The sequence below is a fragment of the Canis lupus genome, chromosome X, assembly GCF_048164855.1.
Source record: "Canis lupus baileyi chromosome X, mCanLup2.hap1, whole genome shotgun sequence".
Lineage (NCBI taxonomy): Eukaryota > Metazoa > Chordata > Mammalia > Carnivora > Canidae > Canis > Canis lupus.
Genome location: NC_132876.1, coordinates 3,953,549 through 3,979,370, shown reverse-complemented (window position 1 = coordinate 3,979,370; position 25,822 = coordinate 3,953,549). Strand labels below are relative to the sequence as shown.

Sequence of the window (25,822 nt, the reverse complement as noted above, 5' to 3'; positions counted from 1 at the left end):
TCATTCTTTTTGATGGCTGAGATATTCTGTGTGATTGTGTGTGTGTGTGTGTGTCTGTGTGTCTGTGTGTATACACCACAAGTTCTTTATACATTCATCAGTTGATGGACATTTGAGCTGTTTCTGTAATTTGGCTATTGTAGATAATTCTCTTATAAACATTGAGGTACGTTTATCCCTTTGAATTATTATTTTTGTGTTCTTTTGATAAACACCTAGTATGTAGTTGCTAGATCATAGGGTAGTTCTACTCTGGAAAACAATATGGAGGGTCCACAAAAAATTTTTAAAGTTAAAAATAGAATTGTTGAATCACTATGATTATATAACTGAAACTAATATAACATTGTATGTTAACTATACTTCAATTAAAAAATATATACCAGGATATACTTGACTAATTCAAAAGTGTCTCAGATATTAAATCTTAATAAATAAGACCCCTGCTCCAGGGTTATTTTATTCCCCATTCATTAATTAGGTACTGACTGTTTAGAAGGCCTGGTGTAAATGGTGAGGATGCTAGCATACACAAGACACCCCCCCCCCCGCCACATTCCATACAATTATAAAGTCTAGGAGCAGCAAACGTATCAGGACAATAGTGAGATAATTTCTAACTCCTAAATAAGAAATAAAAGAAGGGATGACAAAGGGGGGGGTGTACAGGTAATAATCAAATGTAGATGTGTCAAGCCTGGGAAGTTTGGAATTGTGCAAAACTGTGATTCCTTTTGTAGGAGTTAATTATAGTGAAGTTGAGGGGAGCCAGCAGCCAGATTCACACACACTGTGTCTTAGGATTGAAAGAGGAGCCAGGAATACAAAACTCAACTTAGCAGGGTGTTTGATTCTTTCTTTATGATTAGTGGTTAAACCAGAAAAGAATCTCTAACTGACGTAGATAGGAAGCACTACACTCTTGTCCTGGTGCAGTGGAACACAGTGCACAGACGAGGTGGTTTTTTTTTTTAAGATTTTGTTTATTTCTTCATGAGAGACACAGAGAGAGAGAGATGGCAGAGACACAGGCAGAGGGAGAAGCAGGCTCCATGCAGGGAGCCTGATCCAGGACTCGATCCCAGGACTCCAGGTTCACAACCTGGAACAAAGGGAGACGCTCTACCGCTGAGCCACCCAGGCATTGCTGAACTAGGTGTTTTATATGCATCATGTGCAAGGATTTCTGGGGAAATACAGTCCCATATTCCTTTGAAGGAGCCCAGAAGACTCTCGACTAACTCTCTTGTTCCTGACCACGGAAAGTCAGAGCCCACGGCATCAAAAAGACATTTTAATTTGGTTCTCTAGAGTGCCATCAGGACAGCTGTAAGTCAGTAAAGTTGAGGTTTGGGTGGGGAGAATTGAAGGAAAGCAGTGTTTGGGTGCAAGAGCAGCCGGGAGGGAGGGAAGGAGTCAGTCTTTGACTCGAACTGTAGGCTTGTCGCACCTCTGTGTTGTATCCAGCTGGGACAACTCCCCGCACCCGAGTTCCACACATAGCCTCCTATAGCCCACATACGGCCCCTGATTTAGAAAATGGATTGAGTTTCATTTGAAGCACCCTCTCTGGCCGATTAGCTGTTCCAGGTCAGGTTGAGCTGCAGGTACTCTAACTCTGGCCGGGCTAACAAAACCTATCCCAGAGGAGAGCGTGGGAGGCCCCGGGGTCAGGACAGGATAGCATTCAACATAGCTGCTGTTCATCCAGGTTCCAATATATGCCAGGCGCCGTGCAAGGTGCTTCCCATCCCCGACACACATTCCTGCTGTCCAGCGGGGCGGGGCGGCTCCAAACCACGTACTTCACAGGTGACAATCCCGAGGCTCTCAGGGTTGGTCCTTTTCCCAGGATCACATGGCTGGTAAGTGACGAGGCAGAGACTAGAACCCTGGTGCGAAGCCATGTCGAGTCCATGCTGTCCCCGCCCCGCCCAGCCTGTGGCCAGCTTTCTGACTCCTACATCAGGAGTGAGGACAGCGTGGTGTCTCCCAGGTGACAAAAGGAAGGATGCGGTGGCGAAGGTTCCAAGACCCGGGCTAAGGAAGGCAGGTGATAATGAGAATCAAACAGGATTTTGTCTGTGGGCTCGTTAACCTAGAGTTCTTCTGTCTGAGCCCCAGAGGTCTTCGGGAACTGGCTGCCCAGGTGCTGGCAATGTTTCCAGACTTAGCACTTTCCCGAATGACAGCGCCTTCCCCTGGTTTTCCCCTCATGTTCTTCTGTCTACCTCTTGGACCTGGCCCGCTAATGAGTCATCACTGGTCCGCGTAGAACAGGTAGGAATCACCTTCTCTCCCCCGACACAGAACCTTACTCTGTAGTAGCCTCTGGCCATTAAATGCATAAAGCGAATCGTCCCCGCTGAGATTACAGAATCATTTGAAAACTAGACGTGGTCCTGTATTTGGAAGTATTTGGAAGTAGGTGTCACACAAGAGATGCTTGATAAAGTTCAAAGAATTCCAAGGCAAATGTGGCCTCAGAAACTCCTCCCAGCGATAAAGTCAGTTGTCATAACAAATCATGTAGTCGCGTTTGGTTGAGCACCTACTGTGTAACGATAGTGTCCCTGGTTGGGAGGCCTCCGGGGGCTTCTGAGGTCGTGGCGTAGCAGAGGCACGAGTTACGTGCTGTGGCATGATGGCTGGCCTGTGTCACCAGGACTGGCCCAAGGTGCACATGTTTGCGGGGTGGGTGGGCATCCTGTGGAGATGGCGCCTTTTCTTATTCAACTGGTGAGGAAGGGTGGGCTCCAGTGCAGGAGAAGGCGTGTGCATGGGCTGGGGAATCTCTTGATAGACCATGTTTCCTAGGAAGGAAGCACCGTGGACCATCTTGTCGAGAGCATCCCCACCTCCAAGATGGTGTTTGGACTTGGGAAGAGACGTCCATGGTGATACCCTCAATATTAGTTTCCCTTGGAATTCTAGGGTACGTGAGCAATTGGAGAACTGTGAGTTTTATCCATGAAGGTGGAAGGCCCAGGCAGGGGGCATGCTCCACCTTCTGTGTCAGTGAATGAGCCTACAGCAACTTGATTCACATATGCATATGTATATGTATGTATGTATGCAATTTTTAAGGAAACATGGAAAAATTCCTCTGATAGGTGGATTTCTGGTTGAGTACAGGCATATATATGCCATTTTGGGTTACTTTTTTTTTTTTATCATTTTGGATTACTTTTTAATACTCTGTTCCTGGCATCGTTGTTAAGGCTGAGCATAGGTCCACCAGAATTCAATATTTACTTCCTCTAACCTTGCATCAGGCAGCTGGAAGCTCTGCAGTAACTAAAAGTACTCATGAAAAACAGAGCAAGGACAACTTTGGGTCCAGGAGGTAGCTTTCCATGAATCCGTCCTAACGCCCTTTACCTAAGTGGAAAATGTCCATGATGCAGGGAGGACAGAGGGGACCTCACAGGGGTCAGGCCCCAGGGTCAGCCCAAAAGACCCCAGGGCTGCATGGGGACAAGGTCAAGTGTGACTTCTGCATCCAGGTCCCAGAGAGCCTGTGGGCCTGGTGGCAGGAGCAGATGTTCAGGCAGGAGAGGTGAGGGTCCTGCGGGTATCGGGAGGGAAGGCAAGGGATGAACCCGGAGGGAGGACAGAGGGAACCCCAGCAGAAGGCCATCAGCGATGTCAGGCCTGCATGGCCCCTGGGCTGGGAGGGGGAACCGCGGGGAGGGGGGCAGCACAGCCAGATTTCCACATCCAGGTTTCCCCAGAGACTGACGGCCCTTGGATTCAGAAGCAGGGTGTCCTTCAGATGGACAGAGCATGGACCCGGGTCCTCCTGGTGAGGATATGGAGGGATGATGGAGGGACTCGGGACTTCAGAAACGTCAGCCCGGGAAGGCTGCGGGGGAGCGGGATGGGGCCAGATGGAGGCGGCAGGTGCGGCAGGCCTGGCACATCCGGGTACCCGGGAGACTGGGGCCTGGTGTGGCGGGAGCAGACGCTGAGGGGGGGGGAGGGTCCAGGGGCTAAGGGGACTGAGGGATGGACCCTGAGCAGGACAGAGAGGACTCAGCAGGTCTGCAGGGATGGGAGCCCTCCAACCCCGGGCCGACTGGAGATCTTCCGTTGTGCAGGTGCCAGTCAGACTTTCCCACCTGGGTCCCTAAGAAACTGGGGTTCCTTGGCGTCAGGAGTGGGGCCTGGACAGTGGGCAGAGGGGGGCGGGGGGAGGGCCCCAGGCGCCGCAGGGATTTCCCGTGAGCATGGGGAGGAGGGGCGGGATGCGGAACTCTAGACTCCAGGGGGGTCAGTCCCCGGAAGGTGGGGGGCGGGGGGTTGATGGGGCATCAAACACGTGATGAGGGCCCAATTTCACATCCGGGTCTCTGAGAGACTTGGCACTAGGAGCGGCTCTTAGGTGCTCAGAGTCCACGGCTGAGGAGCTAAGGGGAGGCAAGGTACAAACCCCGAGGGAGGACAGAGGGCACCCGGCGGAGGTCAGGGCCCACGGTGAGCCCGGGAAGCCCGCGGGGGAGCGGGATGGGGCCGGATGGTGGCGGCGGGTGCGGCAGGCCTGGCACATCCGGGTACCCGAGAGCCTGGGGCCTGGTGTGGCGGGAGCAGACGCTGAGGGGGGAGGGGAGGGTCCAGGGGCTAAGGGGAGACGAGGGATGGACCCTGAGGGGGACAGAGGGGACCCGGTGGAGGTCAGGGCCCAGGTCAGCCCGGGAAGGCCGCGGGGGGGCGGGGGCAGGATGGGTCCAGATGGAGGCGGCAGGTGCAGCAGGCCTGGCACATCCGGGTACCCGAGAGCCTGGGTGCAGAGCCTGGGTGTGGCGGGAGCAGATGCAGGTAGACGGAGAGGAGGGCCCCGGCACGAAGCAGGAGGGGAGGCAAGGGATGGACTCTAAGGGGAACAGAGGGCACCTGGCAGAAGGTCTCCAGGGAGGGGAGCACGCCCCTCTCCAGGCCGACTGGAGATCTTCCGTGGCAGGTGTCCGGCGGTCAGACTTTCCCGTCTGGGTCCCTAAGAGACTGGGGTTCCTTGGTGTCAGGAGCGGGGTCTGGACGGTGGGCAGAGGGGGGCGGGGGGACCCAGGCGCCGCAGGGATTTCCGGTGAGCATGGGGAGGAGGGGCGGGATACGGAACCCTAGACTCCAGGGGGACAGTCCCCGGAAGGTGGGGGGGGGGTTGGTGTGGCATCAAACACGTGATGAGGGCCCAATTCCGCATCCGGGTCTCTGTGAGACTTGGCACTAGGAGCGGCTCTTAGGTGCTCAGAGTCCACGGCTGAGGAGCTAAGGGGAGGCAAGGTACAAACCCCGAGGGAGGACAGAGGGGACCCGGCGGAGGGCAGGACCCACGGTCAGCCCGGGAAGGCCGCGGGGGAGCGGGATGGGGCCGGATGGTGGCGGCGGGTGCGGCAGGCCTGGCACATCCGGGTACCCGAGAGCCTGGGGCCTGGTGTGGCGGGAGCAGACGCTGAGGGGGGCGGAGGGAGGGTCCAGGGGCTAGGGGGAGGCAGGGATGGACCCCCAGGGGGACAGAGGGGACCCCGGTAGAGGGTCGCCAGGGCTGTGAGGCCTCCGTGGGGATGGGTACTTGCCCTCACGTGGGAGTATGGGTGCTCAGACTTCCACATCCGGGCCTCCCGAGACACTGCGGGCCCCTGGCGTCAGGAGCAGGGCCTAGGACACGTGTGCAGAGGGGAGGGCCCCGGGTGTTGCTGGGAATCCCGGTGAGGATGCAGAAGAGGCCCGGGGGACCCCACACCCCAGCCCAGAGGCGGTCCCGGGAGGCAGGCCGAGTGCGGGACGGGGCCACGCCGCGTGTCTGTGTGCATATCCCGACCGGCGCATCCGGGTCCCCGAAGCTCTGCCCGCCCCTCGTGTCCGTGTCCGGGAGCCGATGGGCCGGCAGGTAGTGGAGCCAGGCAGAGGCCCAGGCACCCAGGGAGCCCCGCCAGCAGGGGTGGGGAAGAAGGGCCCAGGGAGCCTGTCCCCCGCCCCCCAGCTCAGCCCCCTCTGTGAGCCCTGGGAAACCCCCAGGCTGGGTCGCGGTCCTGATGGAAAGACGGTCACTCCCTGTCGCCGTTGGGGTCCGGGCTTAGGGGAGGGCCTTGGTGTGAGCGGCCCGGCCTCGGGATGGCTGCCCAAGGGGCCTGGGGTCTGCTAGGGGTGGAGGCGAGGACTCCCGAGGAACTAGACCCTGGAGGGACTGTGTCCCCAGGGAGACCCCAGCACCACCGCCCTGCCCTGCTTCAGCTTCGGGAGGCTGCCGGGCGGTGGACAAATCCCGAGCTGCCTGGTGCGACGGGGCCTCCCACACTGTGGCTATTGGGCTGGAGCACTGCCTCCAGGGTGTGGGCGGGTGGGGTCGGGTTGGGTGGGGGACAATGGCCCACGTGTGGCTGGCGGCCAAGGCCAGGACCACAGGGGAACTGCAGCCCTAGGAACGCAGCCTAGACTGGGTCCTGGGGTTCCCTGGGGCTGATGACCACCTGGGGTATGCCCTGGCTTGCCAGCCAAGTCTCCTAGAGCCTGGGGGCTTGGTGGAAGGAGCAGGCTGGGGGCCAGCCCCGGGCCTCGTGGGATTGAAGGTGAGGACCAGAGGGAGGACTGATGGACCCTGGGCCCTAGCACGTGCAGTCCAGGGAGGAAGGAGGTAGGAGGCCCCGTGCAGGATGAGCCCACGCTGCCGTCCTGATGTCCACGTCTGGGTGTTAGGGCCTGAGGGCTTGTGCTTCAAAGGAGCAGGGCCTTGGGGGTGGTTGGGGTGAGGGTGTGTGTGGAGGGCACACGACCTGTGGGGAGTCAGGGTGAGGACCTTGGGGACACCCTGGCTTGCCCCACCCGGCAGGTGAACGAAGAAGCCAGTGCAGCAGAGTGGGTTGGAGTGAGGCCTTGTCCTGTGGGCTGCCCACGGAGGATGAGAGAGCGCTGGCCCTCAGTGGCATTCTCACTTGTTCCTGGGGCGGGTAGGTGGCAGGAAGGTGGGTTGACCTGGGGAGGATGAAGTCTTGGTGTGAGGGGCACATGTCCTCTATGGGAGGCTGGGGGCCTGGAGGAAGAGCAGGCCCTGGCAGGATAATGCTGAGGACACTCTCGGGAGCCTGAGGGCATGAACCCCCAGGACACAGGGGCCGGGCAACAGGCCTGCCCTTCCTGATCTTGCTGGGGGACTTGGGAGGGGTGGGGGTTTGCGGCTGTGACCTGCCTGGCTGGGCACACAGGACAGGACGGGGACACAGGACATAACAGGGTACCTCCTCCTGCTCTTCTCCCAGTTCTCAAGGAGCTGAGGACCCCGCTGGGAGAGGTCCCAGTCAGAGTGTGGGAGGAGTCCCACCTGGGGGATAGATGCCCAGGAGTCTCGGGGCCTGCCAAGACTCTGTGTGAGGAACCCTGCCCACCCCACATTGAAAGAGTGCGTGGCCCCCAAGACAGCCATCAGGCCCAGGAGGGGATAGCCCCAAAATCCAGGTGCCCTTCCCTGACAGCCCTGGGTAGGGAACCCGGGGTGCGGACTGTCCCACGGAGCCCCTCCTCCTCTTCAGATCCCTGGACTCAGGGAGGGGAGGGCCTGGGCCTGAGGGTGTGAATCCAGGTCAGCAGAGGAGGCGGGAGCCCTGCCCAGGCCCTGGTCCCAGCCCTGCTGGGGGTCGAGGTGAGAAATGAGGGGATGCCTTCCTCAGCAGGATCCCTAGGGACCATGTATGGGCCATGGGGAGAGGTGGGTCAGGTGGGCCGACTGATTTCTCTGGGCTTTAGCTGGTGACGGGTCGTGGCTGGGGGCCTTGCAAGGAACCAGGCGGGTGCTTCAGGGCCAGCTGTGGAGTCTTCCCAGGCCTTGTGTGGGGTCCAGGTAAAGAGCAAGAGGCCCCCCATCCCAGCCCAGATGGAAGCCAGAGCTGACCCATCCCTTGTGCATGATCCAGGACTTGTCCTGGAGACTTTGGCAGGTGTGGCCATGGCTGGGCCCCTGGCTTCCTTCTGTGGAGTGTCAGGGCCCTGTGGTCTTGCAGGGACACTTTGGCCTGAGAGAGACAGGGCCAAGGCAGTCCCTTGAGAGGCCAAGGAGGGGACCGCCCCACCTGGCCTGCTGGAGACTTCCCAGAGTATGAGCCAGCCCTCCTGTCCACACTGGGGCCCAGGGCTGGGCTGGCAGTCTACACCCTGAGGCGCCTCCTCCTTCTCTCCTGCAGAGACTTCAAGAACTGGCAGGGGAGGCCTCAGTCTGAGGCGGGGGTCCCTCAGGACACAGAGCAGAGGAGGCACAGGCCAGTGCCACTTGTCCAGGTTAGGTTTATGCTCTCTCCAAGCCTGGTGTCAGGGGAGCCCTCTGCATGGGAGCCAAGCATGGCCCCCTGTCAGCCCTGGCACCTCTAGGTCTCTTGGCCAGGTCCCCCCTGACAAGCCCTCCCACCTCTCTCTTCAGGTCACCTCAATTTTGACATCATGTCCGTAGGAAAGAGCAGTGAGCCTTGGAGGCTGGGAGAAGACCCAGAAGAGGCCCAGGGCGTGGTGGATGCCCTACAGACCAGGGCTGAGGAGGAGGAGGAGGAGCCGGGGGAGGTTTTATCTCCCCGAACTCCTCCCTCTCTGTTTTCCTCCTCCCCTTACTTCTCCTTGTCTGGCGGGTGTTCTGGCGCCCAGGAGGAGGAGTCTGCTAATGAGGGGTCCCTAAGTCCTCTCCAGTGCTCTCAGGGTGCTAACACCTCCCAGGGGGGCAGGGAAGCCAGTGCCCAGTTTGCTGGCCCCAACAGCCCAGAGGAGGTGGGCTCAAGTGGCAGTGAAGGGGAGGAAGATGCTGACTCGTCCCCCTGTGGCGGGGCATCCCATGGCCTTGGCCAGCCCCAGCCTGCTGTCCCCAGCAGCCCAGCGGAGGTGGGGTCAAACCCACCTGAACAGCAGGAAGATGAGCAGCCCCAGGGCAGTTTCCACCTGAAGACGGCTGCCCTGGTGATATTCCTGCTCCTCAAGTATCGCACCAAGCAGCCCACCAGCAAGGCAGAGATGCTGGAGATCATCACCCCAGAATTCCAGGACAACTTCCCCGTCATCTTGCGCCAAGCGTCCATCTGCTTGCGGCTGGTCTTTGGCCTAGACGTGATAGAAGTGGATCCCAGCGAGCACTACTACAACCTCAGCATCATCCTGGGCCTCACCTGGAATGGGACACTGAGTAGTCAGGGGGGCCTGCCCAAGACCAGCCTCCTGGTGCTGGTCCTGGGGTTGATCGTCCTGGCGGATGACTGTGCACCCGAGGAGGAGGTGTGGGAGGCGATGGGGATCATGGGGGTATACGATGGCCAGGATCACATCCTCTTTGGGGCACCCAGGGACCTCCTCACCAATGTCTGGGTGCAGGAAGGCTACCTGGAGTGCCGGCAGGTGGCTGGCAGCAATCCTGCCCGTAAGGAGTTCCTGTGGGGGCCCAGAGCCCTCCAGGAAACCAGCAAGTTGCAGGTCATGGACTACGTGCTCCAGCTTGGTAACAACAACCTTACTTACTCCCTGGCCCTGTGTGAACAGATTCTGAGATAAGGAAGAGGGGGCCACAGCCCCAGAGGCGGCCAGGCCCTTTCCAAGCTTTGGTGGGGCCGGCATGAAGGGAGGCCTTAGGGTGCTTCCTCCCGGTGTTGTCCTGTTGGGTGTGTAAAGAGAAAGTCCTGGGTGTTCTCAGGAGTTAAGGGCCAGGGAAGGTTGGCAGAGAGCATGGCCAAGAGCCTCTCTGGGGGCCTGGGCTCTGCAATCACCCTGAAATACAGAGCTTAGTTTCTTTGGGGAAGCTCTCAATATTTGTTCCTTGGGATAGAAGGGTTCCACAGCCCAGTGTGTGAGTGACACATCCCCCGTCGCGTTTGTACTTCCCCAGTTCAAGAGTTAAGAATTTTGTCATGTCCTGTAAACAAGTTGGGAGACCTTCCCTCCTTGTTTGGGTTCTGGATGAAATCACAGGGCATTGCGTTGGAATATGTTGGAAAGGGCAAGAGTGGAGCAGGCAAGTGCTGGAGTGTGCAAATAGGAAAATAAACCTTGTTCACTTTTGCTTCTTACCCATGCCATGTGTCTTTTTTCCAAAGTTACATAGATGTGCGCTCATGCATTCACTTGGTTTTTTGGGAATGTGAGAGAAGGGTCCTGTCTGAGGCCAGGGGAGCCCTGCTGGCGGCTCCCTCACAGCCACACAGCGGCTGAGCTCTGCTCCCTGCAAGGCCCTGTGTGTGAGCAGTGAGGACACGAGGGCCCCGGGGCCACACCGCCTTCGGGGACTGTGTGTAGCGGTCGCCGTCCCGCAGGGAGGTGGGGAGGAGTGCCCTGAGACCTGGGCCAGCCTTCCAGCCCCAAGTGGCAGAATGATGAGGGCGTGGGGCGGCTCCCGGGCCAGACTCTGCAGGGGAGTTAGTCTTTGACTCGAACTGTAGGCTTGTCGCACCTCTGTGTTGTATCCAGCTGGGACAACTCCCCGCACCCGAGTTCCACACATAGCCTCCTATAGCCCACATACAGCCCCTGATTTAGAAAATGGATTGAGTTTCATATTTGAAGCACCCTCTCTGGCCGATTAGCTGTTCCAGGTCAGGTTGAGCTGCAGGTACTCTAACTCTGGCCGGGCTAACAAAACCTATCCCAGAGGAGAGCGTGGGAGGCCCCGGGGTCAGGACAGGACAGCATTCAACATAGCTGCTGTTCATCCAGGTTCCAATATATGCCAGGCGCCGTGCAAGGTGCTTCCCATCCCCGACACACATTCCTGCCGTCCAGCGGGGCGGGGCGGCTCCAAACCACGTACTTCACAGGTGACAATCCCGAGGCTCTCAGGGTTGGTCCTTTTCCCAGGATCACATGGCTGGTAAGTGACGAGGCAGAGACTAGAACCCTGGTGCGAAGCCATGTCGAGTCCATGCTGTCCCCTCCCCGCCCAGCCTGTGGCCAGCTTTCTGACTCCTACATCAGGAGTGAGGACAGCATGGTGTCTCCCAGGTGACAAAAGGAAGGATGCGGTGGCGAAGGTTCCAAGACCCGGGCTAAGGAAGGCAGGTGATAATGAGAATCAAACAGGATTTTGTCTGTGGGCTCGTTAACCTAGAGTTCTTCTGTCTGAGCCCCAGAGGTCTTCGGGAACTGGCTGCCCAGGTGCTGGCAATGTTTCCAGACTTAGCACTTTCCCAAATGACAGCGCCTTCCCCTGGTTTTCCCCTCGTGTTCTTCTGTCTACCCCTTGGACCTGGCCCGCTAATGAGTCATCACTGGTCCGCGTAGAACAGGTAGGAATCACCTTCTCTCCCCCAACACAGAACCTTACTCTGTAGTAGCCTCTGGCCATTAAATGCATAAAGCGAATCGTCCCCGCTGAGATTACAGAATCATTTGAAAACTAGACGTGGTCCTGTATTTGGAAGTATTTGGAAGTAGGTGTCACACAAGAGATGCTTGATAAAGTTCAAAGAATTCCAAGGCAAATGTGGCCTCAGAAACTCCTCCCAGCGATAAAGTCAGTTGTCATAACAAATCATGTAGTCGCGTTTGGTTGAGCACCTACTGTGTAACGATAGTGTCCCTGGTTGGGAGGCCTCCGGGGGCTTCTGAGGTCGTGGCGTAGCAGAGGCATGAGTTACGTGCTGTGGCATGATGGCTGGCCTGTGTCACCAGGACTGGCCCAAGGTGCACATGTTTGCGGGGTGGGTGGGCATCCTGTGGAGATGGCGCCTTTTCTTATTCAACTGGTGAGGAAGGGTGGGCTCCAGTGCAGGAGAAGGCACATGCATGGGCTGGGGAATCTCCTGATAGACCACGTTTCCTCTGCATACTAGCACACTACCAACCCCTTTCTTGCTTCCCTAAATTCTCATTACCCACCCCCCTAACCTAGGTACACATAACACACACACCATCCTCTTGCCTACCTTTCTCTGTTCTCAGCACAGGACTGGCTATTCTCCCTCCAATTCCCTGCTGCTTCCCACCCTCTGTGATTTGCACAGGCTCTTCTGCCAGCACCAATCCCTGGCTTTACCTACCCAAACTCTTCTCTGGGCAAGAGGTGCTTCCCAGACCTGGTAGTCTCTCAACATTGAGTCGGTCCTCTATCTTTCCGTGCTTACATCTTTCAAAAATTATTCTTAAATTTTGTCAAATTTTCTCAATAAGAATGGTGAGTTTGGTTCATTTTGCTTTCACCATTTGCCTCTGCTCACAACAGGGCACACCTTTGACTGATACCAGATTCCCTAATCTCAATCAAAATCTATGTGATAAGCTGTATAATAACCCTCTTAACATTATCCATGTACTAATTACTGGAATCTCTGAATATTACGTTCATGGCAAAAGTACTTAGCACATGTGTTTAAGGATAGCGACATTTGGAGATTTTTCTGGATTATATACATGGGCCCTACATGAAATCACATGAATCCTTCTTAGTTGGAAAAAGAAGGATATTTACAAAAGACAGAAGAGGACAGTGACCACAAAAATAAAATTTGAAGCATTTCAGTGATGTGGCCACAAACCGTGGAATGATAGCAGTCTTAGGTGTGGCAAAACCCAGTTCTGAAGATTTAGTAAAAACTAATTTTGGATTTCTGATTTACAGATCTTAAGAGAATAAACTTGTATAATTGTAAAGCATGATAACTTTGCTAATTTTTTATAGTGACAACAGGAAACAAATACAATCTATTAAAGCTGTGTAGCTTAATCTCCTTTAAGAACACTGTTGAAGTGATTCCTATAAGTTTTAGCTGGAACTCAGTTAATTACTTGAAAACAGTATGATTTTTCTGAATCTTGCTTTAAGGTTTGTTAGGGGAGATGAGAGCAGTTTTTAATCTGTGGTCAATAATTCTTCACTACTAAGGAAAACCATTCTGAGTACTTTAACTAGTGCACTATGAATTATAAAATTTTCCACTCTATTGCTATCAAGAACTATATGTAGCCCTGTGTGAGCTCAGGAGATTTCTTTGTGCACCTTTTCTCTCTCCAGCATCCTATTGTGCAAGCTCTAGCCACCTTGGCCTCCGTAGTGTCCCAGCTCCAACTCCTCAACAGAAGGAGATAATGCGGCCCCCCACTATTCATTGCGGTCTGCAATCTCTCTCTATGATGTAAGATGGGGGCAATTGTAGGGCTTGCCTTATTTGTTTCTTCATTTATCAGAAATCACTGTCCCTTGTTGCCTAATTCCAATAAATTAAAAAGTTTTGTTTCATAAACATGTATATATATATATATATACACACACACATATCTATGTATTTATATACATATATATTTTTAATTGTTTTAGGTAGGGATGTATATTTGATTCCTATTACTCCATATTGGCCTGAAGCAGAAGTCCTATACTTAAAATTTAAAAGATAAATTATATGTGCATAACAAATGTCCCAGCATTTCAAATTTATTCAAATTAAATAGTTGATGGAGATTAAGGAGTGTGTTGTGAAGAGCACGGGAGTTGTATGAAAGTGTTGAAACACTATATTGTATACCAGAATTTAATATTACACTATATGTTAGTAAATAGAATGAAAATTAAAAATTAAAAAAAGAATATGTAGTATTTTTGAAAACAGATGTGAAGATAGAGATAAAAAGAGAAGGACCAATTGAATATCCACTTAAAGAGTATTTAGAGCACCATATCCCCTCTTTACCTCAGTTTGGTGGATGGTTGCCATGTTTACTCTCACCCCCACAGAATTCTGAGGTTTTATTCTCTGGAGAGGTCTCTGAACTGTAGGATGCCAAATACAAACCCTAACCCTAACCAGGACCTTAACTCTGACCCTAAACCTAAATCTACCCCTAACCAATAACCCCTAAACTCTACTCCTAGCCCTAGCTCTAGTCCTGAACCTAACCTCTGGAGAGGTCTCTAAATGGTACATACCCTCACCCTAACCCTAACCCTACCTAACCCAAACCCTAACTCTAACCCCTAACCCCTCAACCAAACCATAACCATAACTATAACCCTAATCCTAACTTTATCACTCTGAAAAAGTCTCTGAACTGCAGGATAATAAGCACATATACTCATCCTGGACCTAACCCTAACCTTAACTCTTATTCTATAGCCCTAAACCTATTCCTAATCCTAGATCTGAAAAAGAAAATGATTTGATACACACACACACACACACACACTTACACACGTTCATGTAGACAAATACAACCAGGAGAGTAAACAGCAAAATAGCAACAATCGTTTTTCTCTTGCTAGTGGAAATATAATTTATTTAATTATTCTTTCAATATTCTCTTCTGAAACACATATAAATTCCCTTCATAATTATAAAATATAATAAATATCTTAAATGTGACTTAGACTACCAAAAATGAACATGCATCCTCTAGATGGTTAGTTTCCAGTATCGATCAACCTCTTGCTAGATTATACTGAGCCTCCAGTGTGCTTACCATTTGTGTAACTAGAAAGAAACAAAAAACTTTGAAATCCAACTGGTTGGCTACATGAAGTCACACAACTTCTTTTCAGACTTTCAAATACAATGCCACAGGTAATAACCTACCTTTTTTATGAAGCCTTCCCTCCTCACAAAGTATTAACTAGCCTTTTAAAGGGAAAATTATATTTATATTTAGATCATGTTCCATATAACACAATTAGATCCAGTATTTACATAAAGGCTCATGCACAGGCAAGAGGAATTATAATGATTACATTATTATACGTTATTTATACATCTTTTTTCCAAGTTAATAATAAACCAATAAAAGTGTTTTTTTAAAGCGTGCTTCAGTCAATACTGTCATTAATTCCCAGGATTGCCTGAAAACACACTTTGATTTAAACATTCCTTGATTTTCATAAGAACAATGCAAGATTTTCATGAGTATGATCAGCAATTTCCTTCATTGACAATTATACAACACATAGTTTTATGACAAGTGATTATCTTTCACAAAGTAAATACCATGTAAAAAGAACTGTAATTAATAATTCTGTTAAAATTTCTTCTGTACTATAGGTGTTATGTGCATTTCCCTTTTCGGAAGAACTAAATATCTTTTTTTTTCTTCTGTGAACTCTCTAATTTTTGTTCCATAGACTTTTTGGGGGCAAAACTCATAAGCTCCCGAGTTTTATCAAATTATTTTGATTCAAAAAAGATTCTATAAATTTTCAGTTATAAAATATATACACATAATTTATTTTTTTGTAACGGAACAATCTTAAAATATTTTAATTTCTAATTTTAAAATGTAGATTTACAATCTCAAAAAAGGATAAATTGAAATAAGTAAGCACTAGTATTTTTGCAAATATCCTTTTCTTGCCAACACCATTTTATATTCACTCAGAATTTTCCCCTTGCAAAATAAAAAAAAAAAAAGTTCTCTATTTTTTCACATTCTCACTTTGTTTCCTTTATATGCATTTGCTGTATATGTAAATGATTTGTTGATTATCCCACACTTTTAAACAATTACACATTACCATTAGGACATAATATATTTACTGATTTTATGTGTTTAGTCATTTTCATCCTTTCTCAAAATTCCTGTATCATATATACCTTGTTCCTTATGTACAGTTTCCTATACTTCAAAAAAATTTTAAATTCCAGTAAATATACAGTGTTGTATTAGTTTCTGGTGTAGAATATAGTGATTCAACACTTACATACATTAGTTTCCTATACTTTTATCTGTATCCAAAGCTATTGCTTATAAAAACACTCTTGAAAATTCCTCAAGCCAGCATCAAGTATTTCAGCTTCTCTGACCTTTTCAAAAAATTATTTTACATTATTCATTATTTTTCTAATCTTAATTTCGTTAATTTCTGTTCTTATCTATATTATCACCATCCTTGCCTTGGATTTAATTTACTTTTCTTTTTATATTTTCTTAGAGGAAGCTTAAATTTTTATTTTTATTATTTTTTTGAAGCTTGAATTTTTAAATCTGAGTTCCTTCTTTCTTATATAAGCATTTATTGACATAAATTCCCATGTAAAGCATGACTGGCTGAATCCCACAAATTCTGATATTTTTTCGCTTTCACTAAATTGAAAAGTGTTTTCTAATTTCACTGAATAGTTCCTTTTGATACATGACTTAGTAAATATATATTGTGTAGTTCCCAAATAATTGGAGACCTCACAGACACATTTTTTGTTAAATTCTTTAGTTTAATTCCATTATGGTTAAGAAAAGATTAAGTTGGTTAATAGCATTGTTAGGTTTCTTCTATACTTCCAGATATTTGGTTTATCTTCTACTATCATTTACTCAGAAAGGAGTGTTTAGTCTCCAAATATAATTGTAGATGTGGCTATTTCTCCTTTCAGGCTTATCAGTTTTGGTTTCATGTATTTTGAAATTCTACCCTGGGTGTATATACATCAGGATTGTTATGTCTTTATGAATCAGCTCTTCCATCATTATGTAATGTTCTTATTTATCCATATTACCATTTTACATCCCCACCATTCACGGATGAAAGTTCCAGTTGTTGGTCTTCCTTGCTTGCTTTTAGTAATGCTCTTTTAAAATTAAAAATTTTTTGTTTTAATTTTAACCTCTCTCAAATGTGTGCTGTGGTATTACATCATAGTTTAATTTGCATTTCTCGGGCAGCCCGGGTGGCACAGTGGTTTAGCGCCTCCTGCAGCCTGGGGTGTGATCCTGGAGACACGGGATCGAGTCCCACGTCGGACTCCTTGCATGGAGCCTGCTTCTCCCTCTGCCTGTGTCTCTGCCTCTCTCTGTGTGTGTCTCTCATGAATAAATAAATAAAATATTTAAAAATTTGCATTTCTCTATGGCTAATGATGCAGAACACTTTTTATATGCTTATTAGCCATCCCCACATTCACTTTGGTGGAGTGTTTATTGACATCTTTTGCTGATCTTAAAATTGTGCTCTTTTCTAATACTGGAATTTTGAGAGCTCTTTATATATTCTGCACATAAGACCTTTGTTGGATATATGATTTACAAAAATGTTCTCTTCCTGTTTGTAGCTTGACTTTTTATTCTTATTCTCAGAGCAAATTTTTTTTCAGAGCCAGTATTTTTAATTTTGAGTTATCTAATGTATCATTTTTTCCCTTTGCGGACCATGCTTTTTGTGTCATGTTTAAGACCTCTTTGCCTAACTCCAGGCCATGAAGATTTGGCTCTAGGTTTTCTTGTAAATATTTTGTAGTTTTTCATTTGACATTTAGATCTTATTTTTAGTATGAAGTTTGATGTTTAGATAAGAGATCACTTTTTAACATACTACTTATTGAAAAGGCCAGCATTTCTCAATTGGATTGTCTTCCTCCTTTGGAAAACTCCACAGGCCATTTTTGTATGAATCAATTTCTGGGCACTCTATTTGTTTTCATTGATCTATGTGTCTATCCCTTAGCCAATACCACATGGTCTTGATTACTATAATTTTATAGTAAGTCTTAAAATCAGCTAGTGTGGTTCTTCAAGCTTTGTTTTACTTTTTAAAAATGTATCCCTTCTCTGATATTTTCACTCATTTTCTCTCCTTTCCCTTTATTCTGTTTCACTATAAGTGAGGGTGACAAAACATGAGAGACACCTAACTCTGGGAAATGAACAAGGGGTAGTGGAAGGGGAGGTGGGCGGGGGGGGGGGGTTAGGGTGACTGGGTGATGGGCACTGAGGGGGGCACTTGGTGGGATGAGCACTGAGTGTTATGCTATATGTTGGCAAATTGAACTCCAAAACAAATTTAAAAAATAAAAAATAAAAATGTATCCCTTCTAAAAAGAGGGGAAGGAAATTTAATAAACTTCTCTTGATTTTAAAGATAATATAAATTTTTTCTAAGATTTTATTTATTTATTTGAGAGAGAGAGAGAGAGAGAGAGAGCACAAGCAGGAGGTAGGAGCAGGCTCCCCACTGAGGATGGAGCCCTGATGTGGTACTCGATCCTAAGAATCTGGGATCATGCATGACCTGAGCTGAAGGCAGATGCTTAACCTACTGAGCCACCCAGGCACCCCAGAAAATAAGTTTTTCTAAACACTGACACAATTGTATCTGTTTAAGAGATCTTTTTATTGGAAAAAACTGGTATGTCTTGAGTCAGAAGAAACTAAAATAAATATAAAAAATAAAAAAAAAATGCTCTTCTGGTTCCATTGCCTTTTGATACTTTTTGGATTAGCTTGCCTATATCTACAAAAACTTCTGGGATTTTTAAAGATTATTTATTTATTCATGAGAGAGAGAGAGAGAGGCAGAGACACAGGCAGATGGAAAAGCAGGCTCCATGCAGGGAACCCGACGTGGGACTCGATCCTAGGTGTCCAGGATCAGACCCTGGGCCGAAGGCAGCGCTGAACCGCTAAGCCACCAGGGGCTGCCCAAACTTCTGAGATTTTGATTGGCATTGCTTTGACTCTAAATCATTTTGGTGGGAATTGACCACTTCACTATGATGAATCTTTCAGTTCATGCTTTCTCCATTTATTCAGTTCTTTGTTTTCTGCGATCAGCATTTTGTAGTTTTCGGCATACAGATACTATCTTTGGTTAGATTTATACGTAATTAAGTATTTCATTTATTTGAACTATTGAAAATGGTAGTTAAAAATTTTTGTGTTCCAATGTTTATTGTTGTTATATGGAAATATGATTTATGTTTGAGTATTAATTTGCTATCCTAATATTTTGCTAAGCTTACTTTTTAATTCTAGGAGTTTTTTTATAGTTTCCTTGAAATTTTTAACAGATAATTGTGTCTTCTAAGAATAAGGACACTGTTTTTCCATTCCACCCTGTATACTTCTTATTTATGTTTCTTGCTTTATTCCACAAGTAAGAATTCCACACAATCTTGAATAGGAAGAGAATAGTGAAAATAGACATTCTTGCCTTGTTCCTGATCTTAGGAGGAAGACACTCAGTCTTTTACTATAAAGTTTAATATTAGCTCTAGGTTTTTTGTAGATGTCCTTTATCAAGTTGAGTAGAGCTCCTTTCTATTTTTTGTTTTCTGAGCATTTTTATTATAATTGGATATTTTGTGTTATTTTGAAATATTTTTTGCTTCAGTTTAGATTATTATAAAATTATTTAGTCTGTTAATATGGTTTATCACACTAATTAATTATGATACTGAACCAGCCATGCATTTCCCAGATAAATCCCATTTACTTGTGGTGCATTATTATTTTTCTATATTGCTGGACTCTCTTTGCTATTATTTTTTGAGGATCATTGCATCTGGTTCATGAGGGGTATTGATCTGTAGTTTTTCCTCTTCTTATGCTATTTTATCTTGGTCTTAATATGAAGGCAATGCTAATCTTAAAAAAATGAGTTGCAAAAATCTTCCTCTTGTTCTATCTTCTGGAAGAGATTTTTATATAATTGATGACAACTCTTCAAAACTTTGGGAGAAATTGCTAGCAAAACCATCTGGATCTAGGCATGCCTTTTTAAATGTTTTAAAGTATTCCATTAATTTATGTAATAGTGTATAGTACTACTCAAGTTATCCATTTTATCTAGGATGAGCTTTGGTAGTTCCTGATTTTTAAGGAATTGTTCAGTTTCATCTAAATTTTTGAATTAGTTTATCCAAATTCTTCTTAGTATTTTTTCATCCTTCTAATGTCTGCAGGGTTTGTAATGGTATCCCTTGTTTCATTTCTGAAATTAGCCACTTAATGTCTTTTTTCTCTTTTTCTTTGTCTCTCTAGAGTTTTATGAATTCTCTTAATCTTTCCAAAGAAACAGCTTTTGGTTTCCTTGGCTTCCTCTATTTATTTTTTTAATCTCATCAATTTCTTACCTTTTATTTCCTTCCTTCTGCTTGCTTTGTCTTTTTGTTTCCCGGTTAAGGTGGAAGCTTAGATTATTGAATTGAGACCTTTATTCTTTCTTAATCTAATCATTAAATGCTATCATTTTCCCTCTAAATATTCCTTCAGCTGCATTCCACAAGCTAAGATATGTTGCATTTTAATTTCAATTCACTTCAGTGCATTTTTAGTTTAAGACTTTCTCTTTGACCCATTAAGAATGTATTATTTAGGGCAGCCCCGGTGGCTCAGCGGTTTAGCGCCGCCTTCAGCCCAGGATGTGATCGATCCTGGAGACCCGGGATCAAGTCCCACGTCGGGCTCCCTGCATGGAGCCTGCTTCTCCCTCTGCCTGTGTCTCTGCCTCTCTCTCTCTCTCTCTGTGTATGTGTGTGTGTGTCTCTCATGAATAAATAAATAAAATCATTCTTTAAAAAAAGAATGTATTATTTAATGTCCAAGTGTTGCGATCTTTTTCCCAGTGTATTTGTTATTGTTTGATTTCTAATTTGATTCCATTATGTTCAGATAATATACTCTTCATGGGTTCAAGTATTGAAAATTTGTTGATCCTTTTTTTATGACCAAGAATATTGTCTATTTTACTGTATATTCAATATGTGCTTGAAAAAATGTGTTTTGCTGTTAATGAGTAAAGTAATATTTGTTCCATATATACTTGTTTTCTGTATGAGTAGCTGGGGTTGAACTGGGGGCTTGATACACCACCTGATGGAAATCTTTTCTTTTTTTTTTTTTAATAATTTTTTTAAAAATTTATTTTATGATAGTCACAGAGAGAGAGAGAGAGAGAGAGAGAGAGAGAGAGGCAGAGACACAGGCAGAGGGAGAAGCAGGCTCCATGCACCGGGAGCCCGACGTGGGATTCGATCCCGGGTCTCCAGGATCGTGCCCTGGGCCAAAGGCAGGCGCCAAACCGCTGCGCCACCCAGGGATCCCGGAAATCTTTTCTAATATTCCCTCTTCTCAGCAATCTCCACTACACTCTGACTCTAAACGACTCCCTTTCGGTCCTCTAGCTAAAAAATGGGTCTGTAATATAGCCAGTCAGCTGTGCACTTCCTTTGAATGGTTTTTCTTCAGTGGTCACATTGTGGGAAAATAAAAACTAGGAAAAGAGACTTTTCTCACATCACACTTTTTGGATCTACATTTGTGTTAGAGAGATGAATTCCCTTCTGAGAGTTTTAGGTGCCTACACAGCTATTGCTGATGCTCTCACCACAAAATGATAGCTAATATTCCAGTTTTATTTATTTTTGAGTTTTATATAAATCGAATCATATAGTATATAGTCTTTTATGTTTGGCTTCTTTAATGCAGTGTTATGTTTGTGAGATTCATCCATGTTGATATATCATTAGTTTATTCACTCCCATTGCTATTTAGTTTTCTATTGTATAAATGACCATGATTTTAAAAACTAATTTCACTATTTGCAGATATTTTAAGGTTTTTCTAGTTTGGGGCATTATGGATAATTCTACCATTAAAATTATTAAAAATGTCCCAGAGCAATTTCTGGGATATACTATGAACATGTCTTCAAATTTAGTAAATAATGCCCTAATATTTTCCCAAGAGATTATAGCAATCTACACTCCTACTAGTAGTGTTTAGATCTTACTGGTGCTCTCCATCATTATCAACATTTCTTTTTGACAGTTATTTTATCAATCCTGGTTGGCATATTGTATCTAGTATCTTATAGTGGTTTAAATCTGGATTCCTGAATTTACTAAATAGGTTGACCACCATTTTATATCCTTATTGTCAATTTGTACAACTTCTCTTATGAAGAGTCTATTCTAGTCTCTTGCACATTTTAATATTATGCTGTCTTTTCAGTATAAGAAGTTCTAAAATTTCATAAATATTGTAGTATCTAGGTGGTGGGTATAAGTGCATTCATTATATAATTCGTTCAATTTTTTGTGTATTTGAAAATTTTTATAATGAAATGTTGAAAAAATTTCCATTGTCACCACTATTCTATGTTAGGTACATAATACTGTAATGGAGAAAGCCAGAGGCAATAATAAATTTTTTCCTTCAGAGCTAAAATAAAATTAACCACCCTACCTCACACAGTCATTATTACTCCTACACAGAACAAGCAGTGAAGATATGTGATTTTCCACAACCTTACAAGAGGCACTTCATTCCAAGTAATATAGATGATAATTACAGTATAGGTTTCCAGTATTCCATTTTTCCACCTGCAAGGAGGTCCTCACTGAATTTCAGCTCAAAAACCACCTCCAGAAATTCATTGTGAGTGCCTATTTCTTAGGAGCACTCTTTTTTTTCCATATTAAGATTGCATTTTTTATTTTATTTTATTTTATTTTATTTTATTTTATTTTTATAATTTTTTTTAGGTATTTATTTATTTATTTATTTATTTATTTATTTATGATAGTCACAGAGAGAGAGAGAGGCAGAGACACAGGCAGAGGGAGAAGCAGGCCCCATGCACCGGGAGCCCGACGTGGGATTCGATCCCGGGTCTCCAGGATCGCGCCCTGGGCCAAAGGCAGGCGCCAAACCGCTGCGCCACCCAGGGATCCCTATTTTATTTTTTGGTATACATTTTATTGGAGTTCGATATGCCAACATATAGCATAACACCCAGTGCTCATCCCGTCAAGTGCCCTCCTCAGTGCTCATCACCCAGTAACCCCAACCCCTCACCCACCTCCCCTTCCACTACCCCTTGTTTGTTTCCCAGAGTTAGGAGTCTCTCACGGTCTGTCACCCTCACTGATATTTCCCACTCATTTTCTCTCCTTTCCCCTTTATTCCCTTTCACTATTTTTTATATTCCCCGAATGAATGAAACCATATAATGTTTGTCCTTCTCCAATTGACTTATTTCACTCAGCATAATACCCTCCAGTTCCATCCACATCAAAGCAAATGGTGGATATTTGTCCTTTCTAATGGCTGAGTAATATTCCATTGTATACATAGACCACATCTTCTTTATCCATTCATCTTTCGATGGACACCGAGGCTCCTTCCACAGTTTAGCTATTGTGGACATTGCTGCTATAAACATCGGGGTGCAGGTGTCTCGGTCTTTCACTGCATCTGTATTTTTGGGGTAAATCCCCAGTAGTGCAATTGCTGGGTGGTAAGGTAGTTCTTTTTAACTCTTTGAGGAACCTCCACACAGTTTTCCAGAGTGGCTGTACCAGTTCACATTCCCACCAACAGGGCAAGAAGGTTCTAGGGGCACTCTTTATACAAGAATTATATCAGGCAGAGCCCAGCCTGGAAAACAGAAAGGAGAATTAAGCACCAAAAAACTGTTACATAGCGAGTGAACAGAGTGAGGCAACTCAATGAAGACTGGAAAATATCTACCATCTTCAGGTCTGAAGAGACAATGGAGAAAGTGGTAAAACCTGAGAAAACTAGAAGTTGGTGTCATCCATTAAGAACCACAGTAGAGAAAAAAAAAAAAGAACCACAGTAGAGGGGCACCTGGGTGGTACAGTCGGTTAAGCATTCAACTCTTGGTTTTGGCTCAGGTCTTGATCTCAGGGTCATGTGATTGAGCCCTGAGTTGGGCTCCATGCTCAGTGTAGAATTACCATAAAGATTCTTTCTCTTTCTTCCTCTGCTCTTACCCACCCCCACCCCCTCTCTAAAATAAGTAAATAATTATTTAAAAAAAATAACCACATTAGGGGCAGTCTAGTTTGGCCTGGGACCCAAGAGGGACTTGAGTAAATGTCTGATAGGCTGTTCAAAGAGGAAGGGGATCCGGGTTTCTCCCTTTCTTTTTTTTTTTTTTTTTTTTTTTTGGTTTCTCCCTTTCTTTTACACACTAGTCTTACACATCACAGGCGCTTGTTGACTGAACCTATATGAAAGATGGTTAGTAAGGTAAGCTGAGAAATATGGTTCCCTGCAATGCAGAGCAGTACATGCAAAGGCCAGGGAAAGCATATGGCAGCAAGTGAGCTAACGATAGGCATAAGGAGAGTGCTCTCTTTTTTCTTTTTCTTTTCCTGGAAGATTTTGTTTAAGATTGATGTTTTTTATTCCTTAAATATTTAGTAAAATTTGCTGATGAAGATATCTGAGTTTGGATTTTTTTCTCAGAAAAATTTTAATTACTGATTCAATTTCTTTAATATTTATATAACTATTGAGATTTACAAATTCCTATGGGGAAACTGGGTGACAGGCACTGAGGAGGGCACTTGAGATGATCACTGGGTGTTATACTACATGCTGGAAATTGAATTTATTTTTTTGTTTTTTTAATTTTTTAATGGAAATTGAATTTAAATTTAAAAATGACGGGACGCCTGGGTGGCTCAGCGGTTCAGCGCCTGCCTTTGGCCCAGGGCGTGATCCTGCAGACCCAGGATTAAGTCCCACATCAGGCTCCCTGCATGGAGCCTGCTTCTCTCGTTGCCTGTGTCTCTGCCTCTCTCTGTGTCTTTCATGAATGAATGAATGAATGAATGAATAAATAAATAAATAAATAAATAAATTTAACAATGTAAATAGAAAATAAAAAAAGAGATTTATAAATTTCTTGTAATGTAAATTTGGTAAGCTGTATTCATCAGGATTTTGACAATTTTATCTAAAATTATAAGTTTATGAGCCAAAGTTTTTTTTTATTTCAAGTTTTAATTTAAATTCTAGTTAATGTATATATTATAATTGATCTCAGGTGTATAATTCAGTGATGCATCACTTACATATAACAGCCAGTACTCATCACAAGTGCCCTCTTTAATCCTCATCACCCATCTAGCCCATCCCCCACCCACCTCCCTCCATCAACCCTCAGTTTCTTCTCTATATTTAAAAGAGAATGGCTTCTTATGGCTTCCTTCTCTCTCTCTCTCTCTCTTTCTCTCTCTCTTTTCCCCCTTCCCCTCTGTTCATCTGTTTTGTTTCTTAAATTCCACATGTGAGTGAAATCATATGGTATTTGTCTTTCTCTGGCTGACTCATTTTGCTTAGCATAATACACTCTAGCTTTATTCATGTTGTTGTAAAAGGCAAGATTTCATCCTTTCTGATGGCCGGGTAATATTCCATTGTGTATACCACATCTTCTTTATCCATTCCTCAGACTGTGGACATTTGGGCTCTCTCCATAATTGGCTATTGTAGATAATAATGCTGCTATATGGGATCCCTGGGTGGCGCAGCGGTTTGGCGCCTGCCTTTGGCCCAGGGCGCGATCCTGGAGACCCGGGATCGAATCCCACGTCAGGCTCCTGGTGCATGGAGCCTGCTTCTCCCTCTGCCTGTGTCTCTGCCTCTCTCTCTCTCTCTGTGACTATCATAAATAAATAAAAATTAAAAAAAATGCTGCTATAAACATTGGGGGGTATAAACCCCTTCAAATCAGTACTTTTGCACCCTTTGGGTAAATACATGGTAATGTAATTGCTGGGTTGTAGGGTAGTACTATTTTTAACTTTTTGAGGAACCCTCCCATACTGTTTTCCAGAGTGGCTGCACCAACATTGCATTCCCACCAACAGTGTAAGAGGGTTCCCCCTTCTCTGCATCCTTGCCAGCATATGTTGTTTGCTGTGTTGTTACTTTTAGCCCTTCTGACAGGTGTACGGTGGTATATCATTGTGGTTTTGATTTGTATTCCCTGATGCTGAGTGATGTTGAGCAAGTTTTTTTTAATAATAAATTTATTTTTTATTGGTGTTCAATTTGCCAACATACAGAATAACACCCAGTGCTCATCCCATCAAGTGCCCCCCTCAGTGCCCGTCACCCATTCACCCCCACACCCCAGCCCTCCTCCCCTTCCACCACCCCTAGTCCATTTCCCAGAGTTAGGAGTCTTTATGTTCTGTCTCCCTTTCTGATATTTCCTACCCATTTCTTCTCCCTTCCCTTCTATTCCCTTTCACTATTATTTATATTCCCCAAATGAATGAGAACATATAATGTTTGTCCTTCACCGACTGACTTATTTCACTCAGCATAATACCCTCCAGTTCCATCCACGTTGAAGCAAATG

At 45.9% G+C, this 25,822-nt stretch overlaps 1 protein-coding gene across 1 annotated transcript; it reads left to right on the top strand.

The window, feature by feature from the left end:
- Window positions 1-4,334: 4,334 nt before the first annotated feature.
- Window positions 4,335-10,025, top strand: LOC140627517 (melanoma-associated antigen 4-like). The gene is made up of 2 exons (XM_072815881.1): window positions 4,335-4,476; window positions 8,405-10,025. The coding sequence occupies exon 2, from the start codon at window positions 8,425-8,427 to the stop codon at window positions 9,511-9,513; it is 1,089 nt and encodes a 362-aa protein (XP_072671982.1). The 5' UTR covers window positions 4,335-4,476; window positions 8,405-8,424; the 3' UTR covers window positions 9,514-10,025.
- The last annotated feature ends 15,797 nt before the right edge of the window (window positions 10,026-25,822 follow it).

What these genes read in the sequence shown, in the direction of transcription:
- LOC140627517 (XM_072815881.1), top strand. Translation starts at nt 8,425, where the DNA reads ATGTCCGTAGGAAAGAGCAGTGAGCCTTGGAGGCTGGGAGAAGACCCA.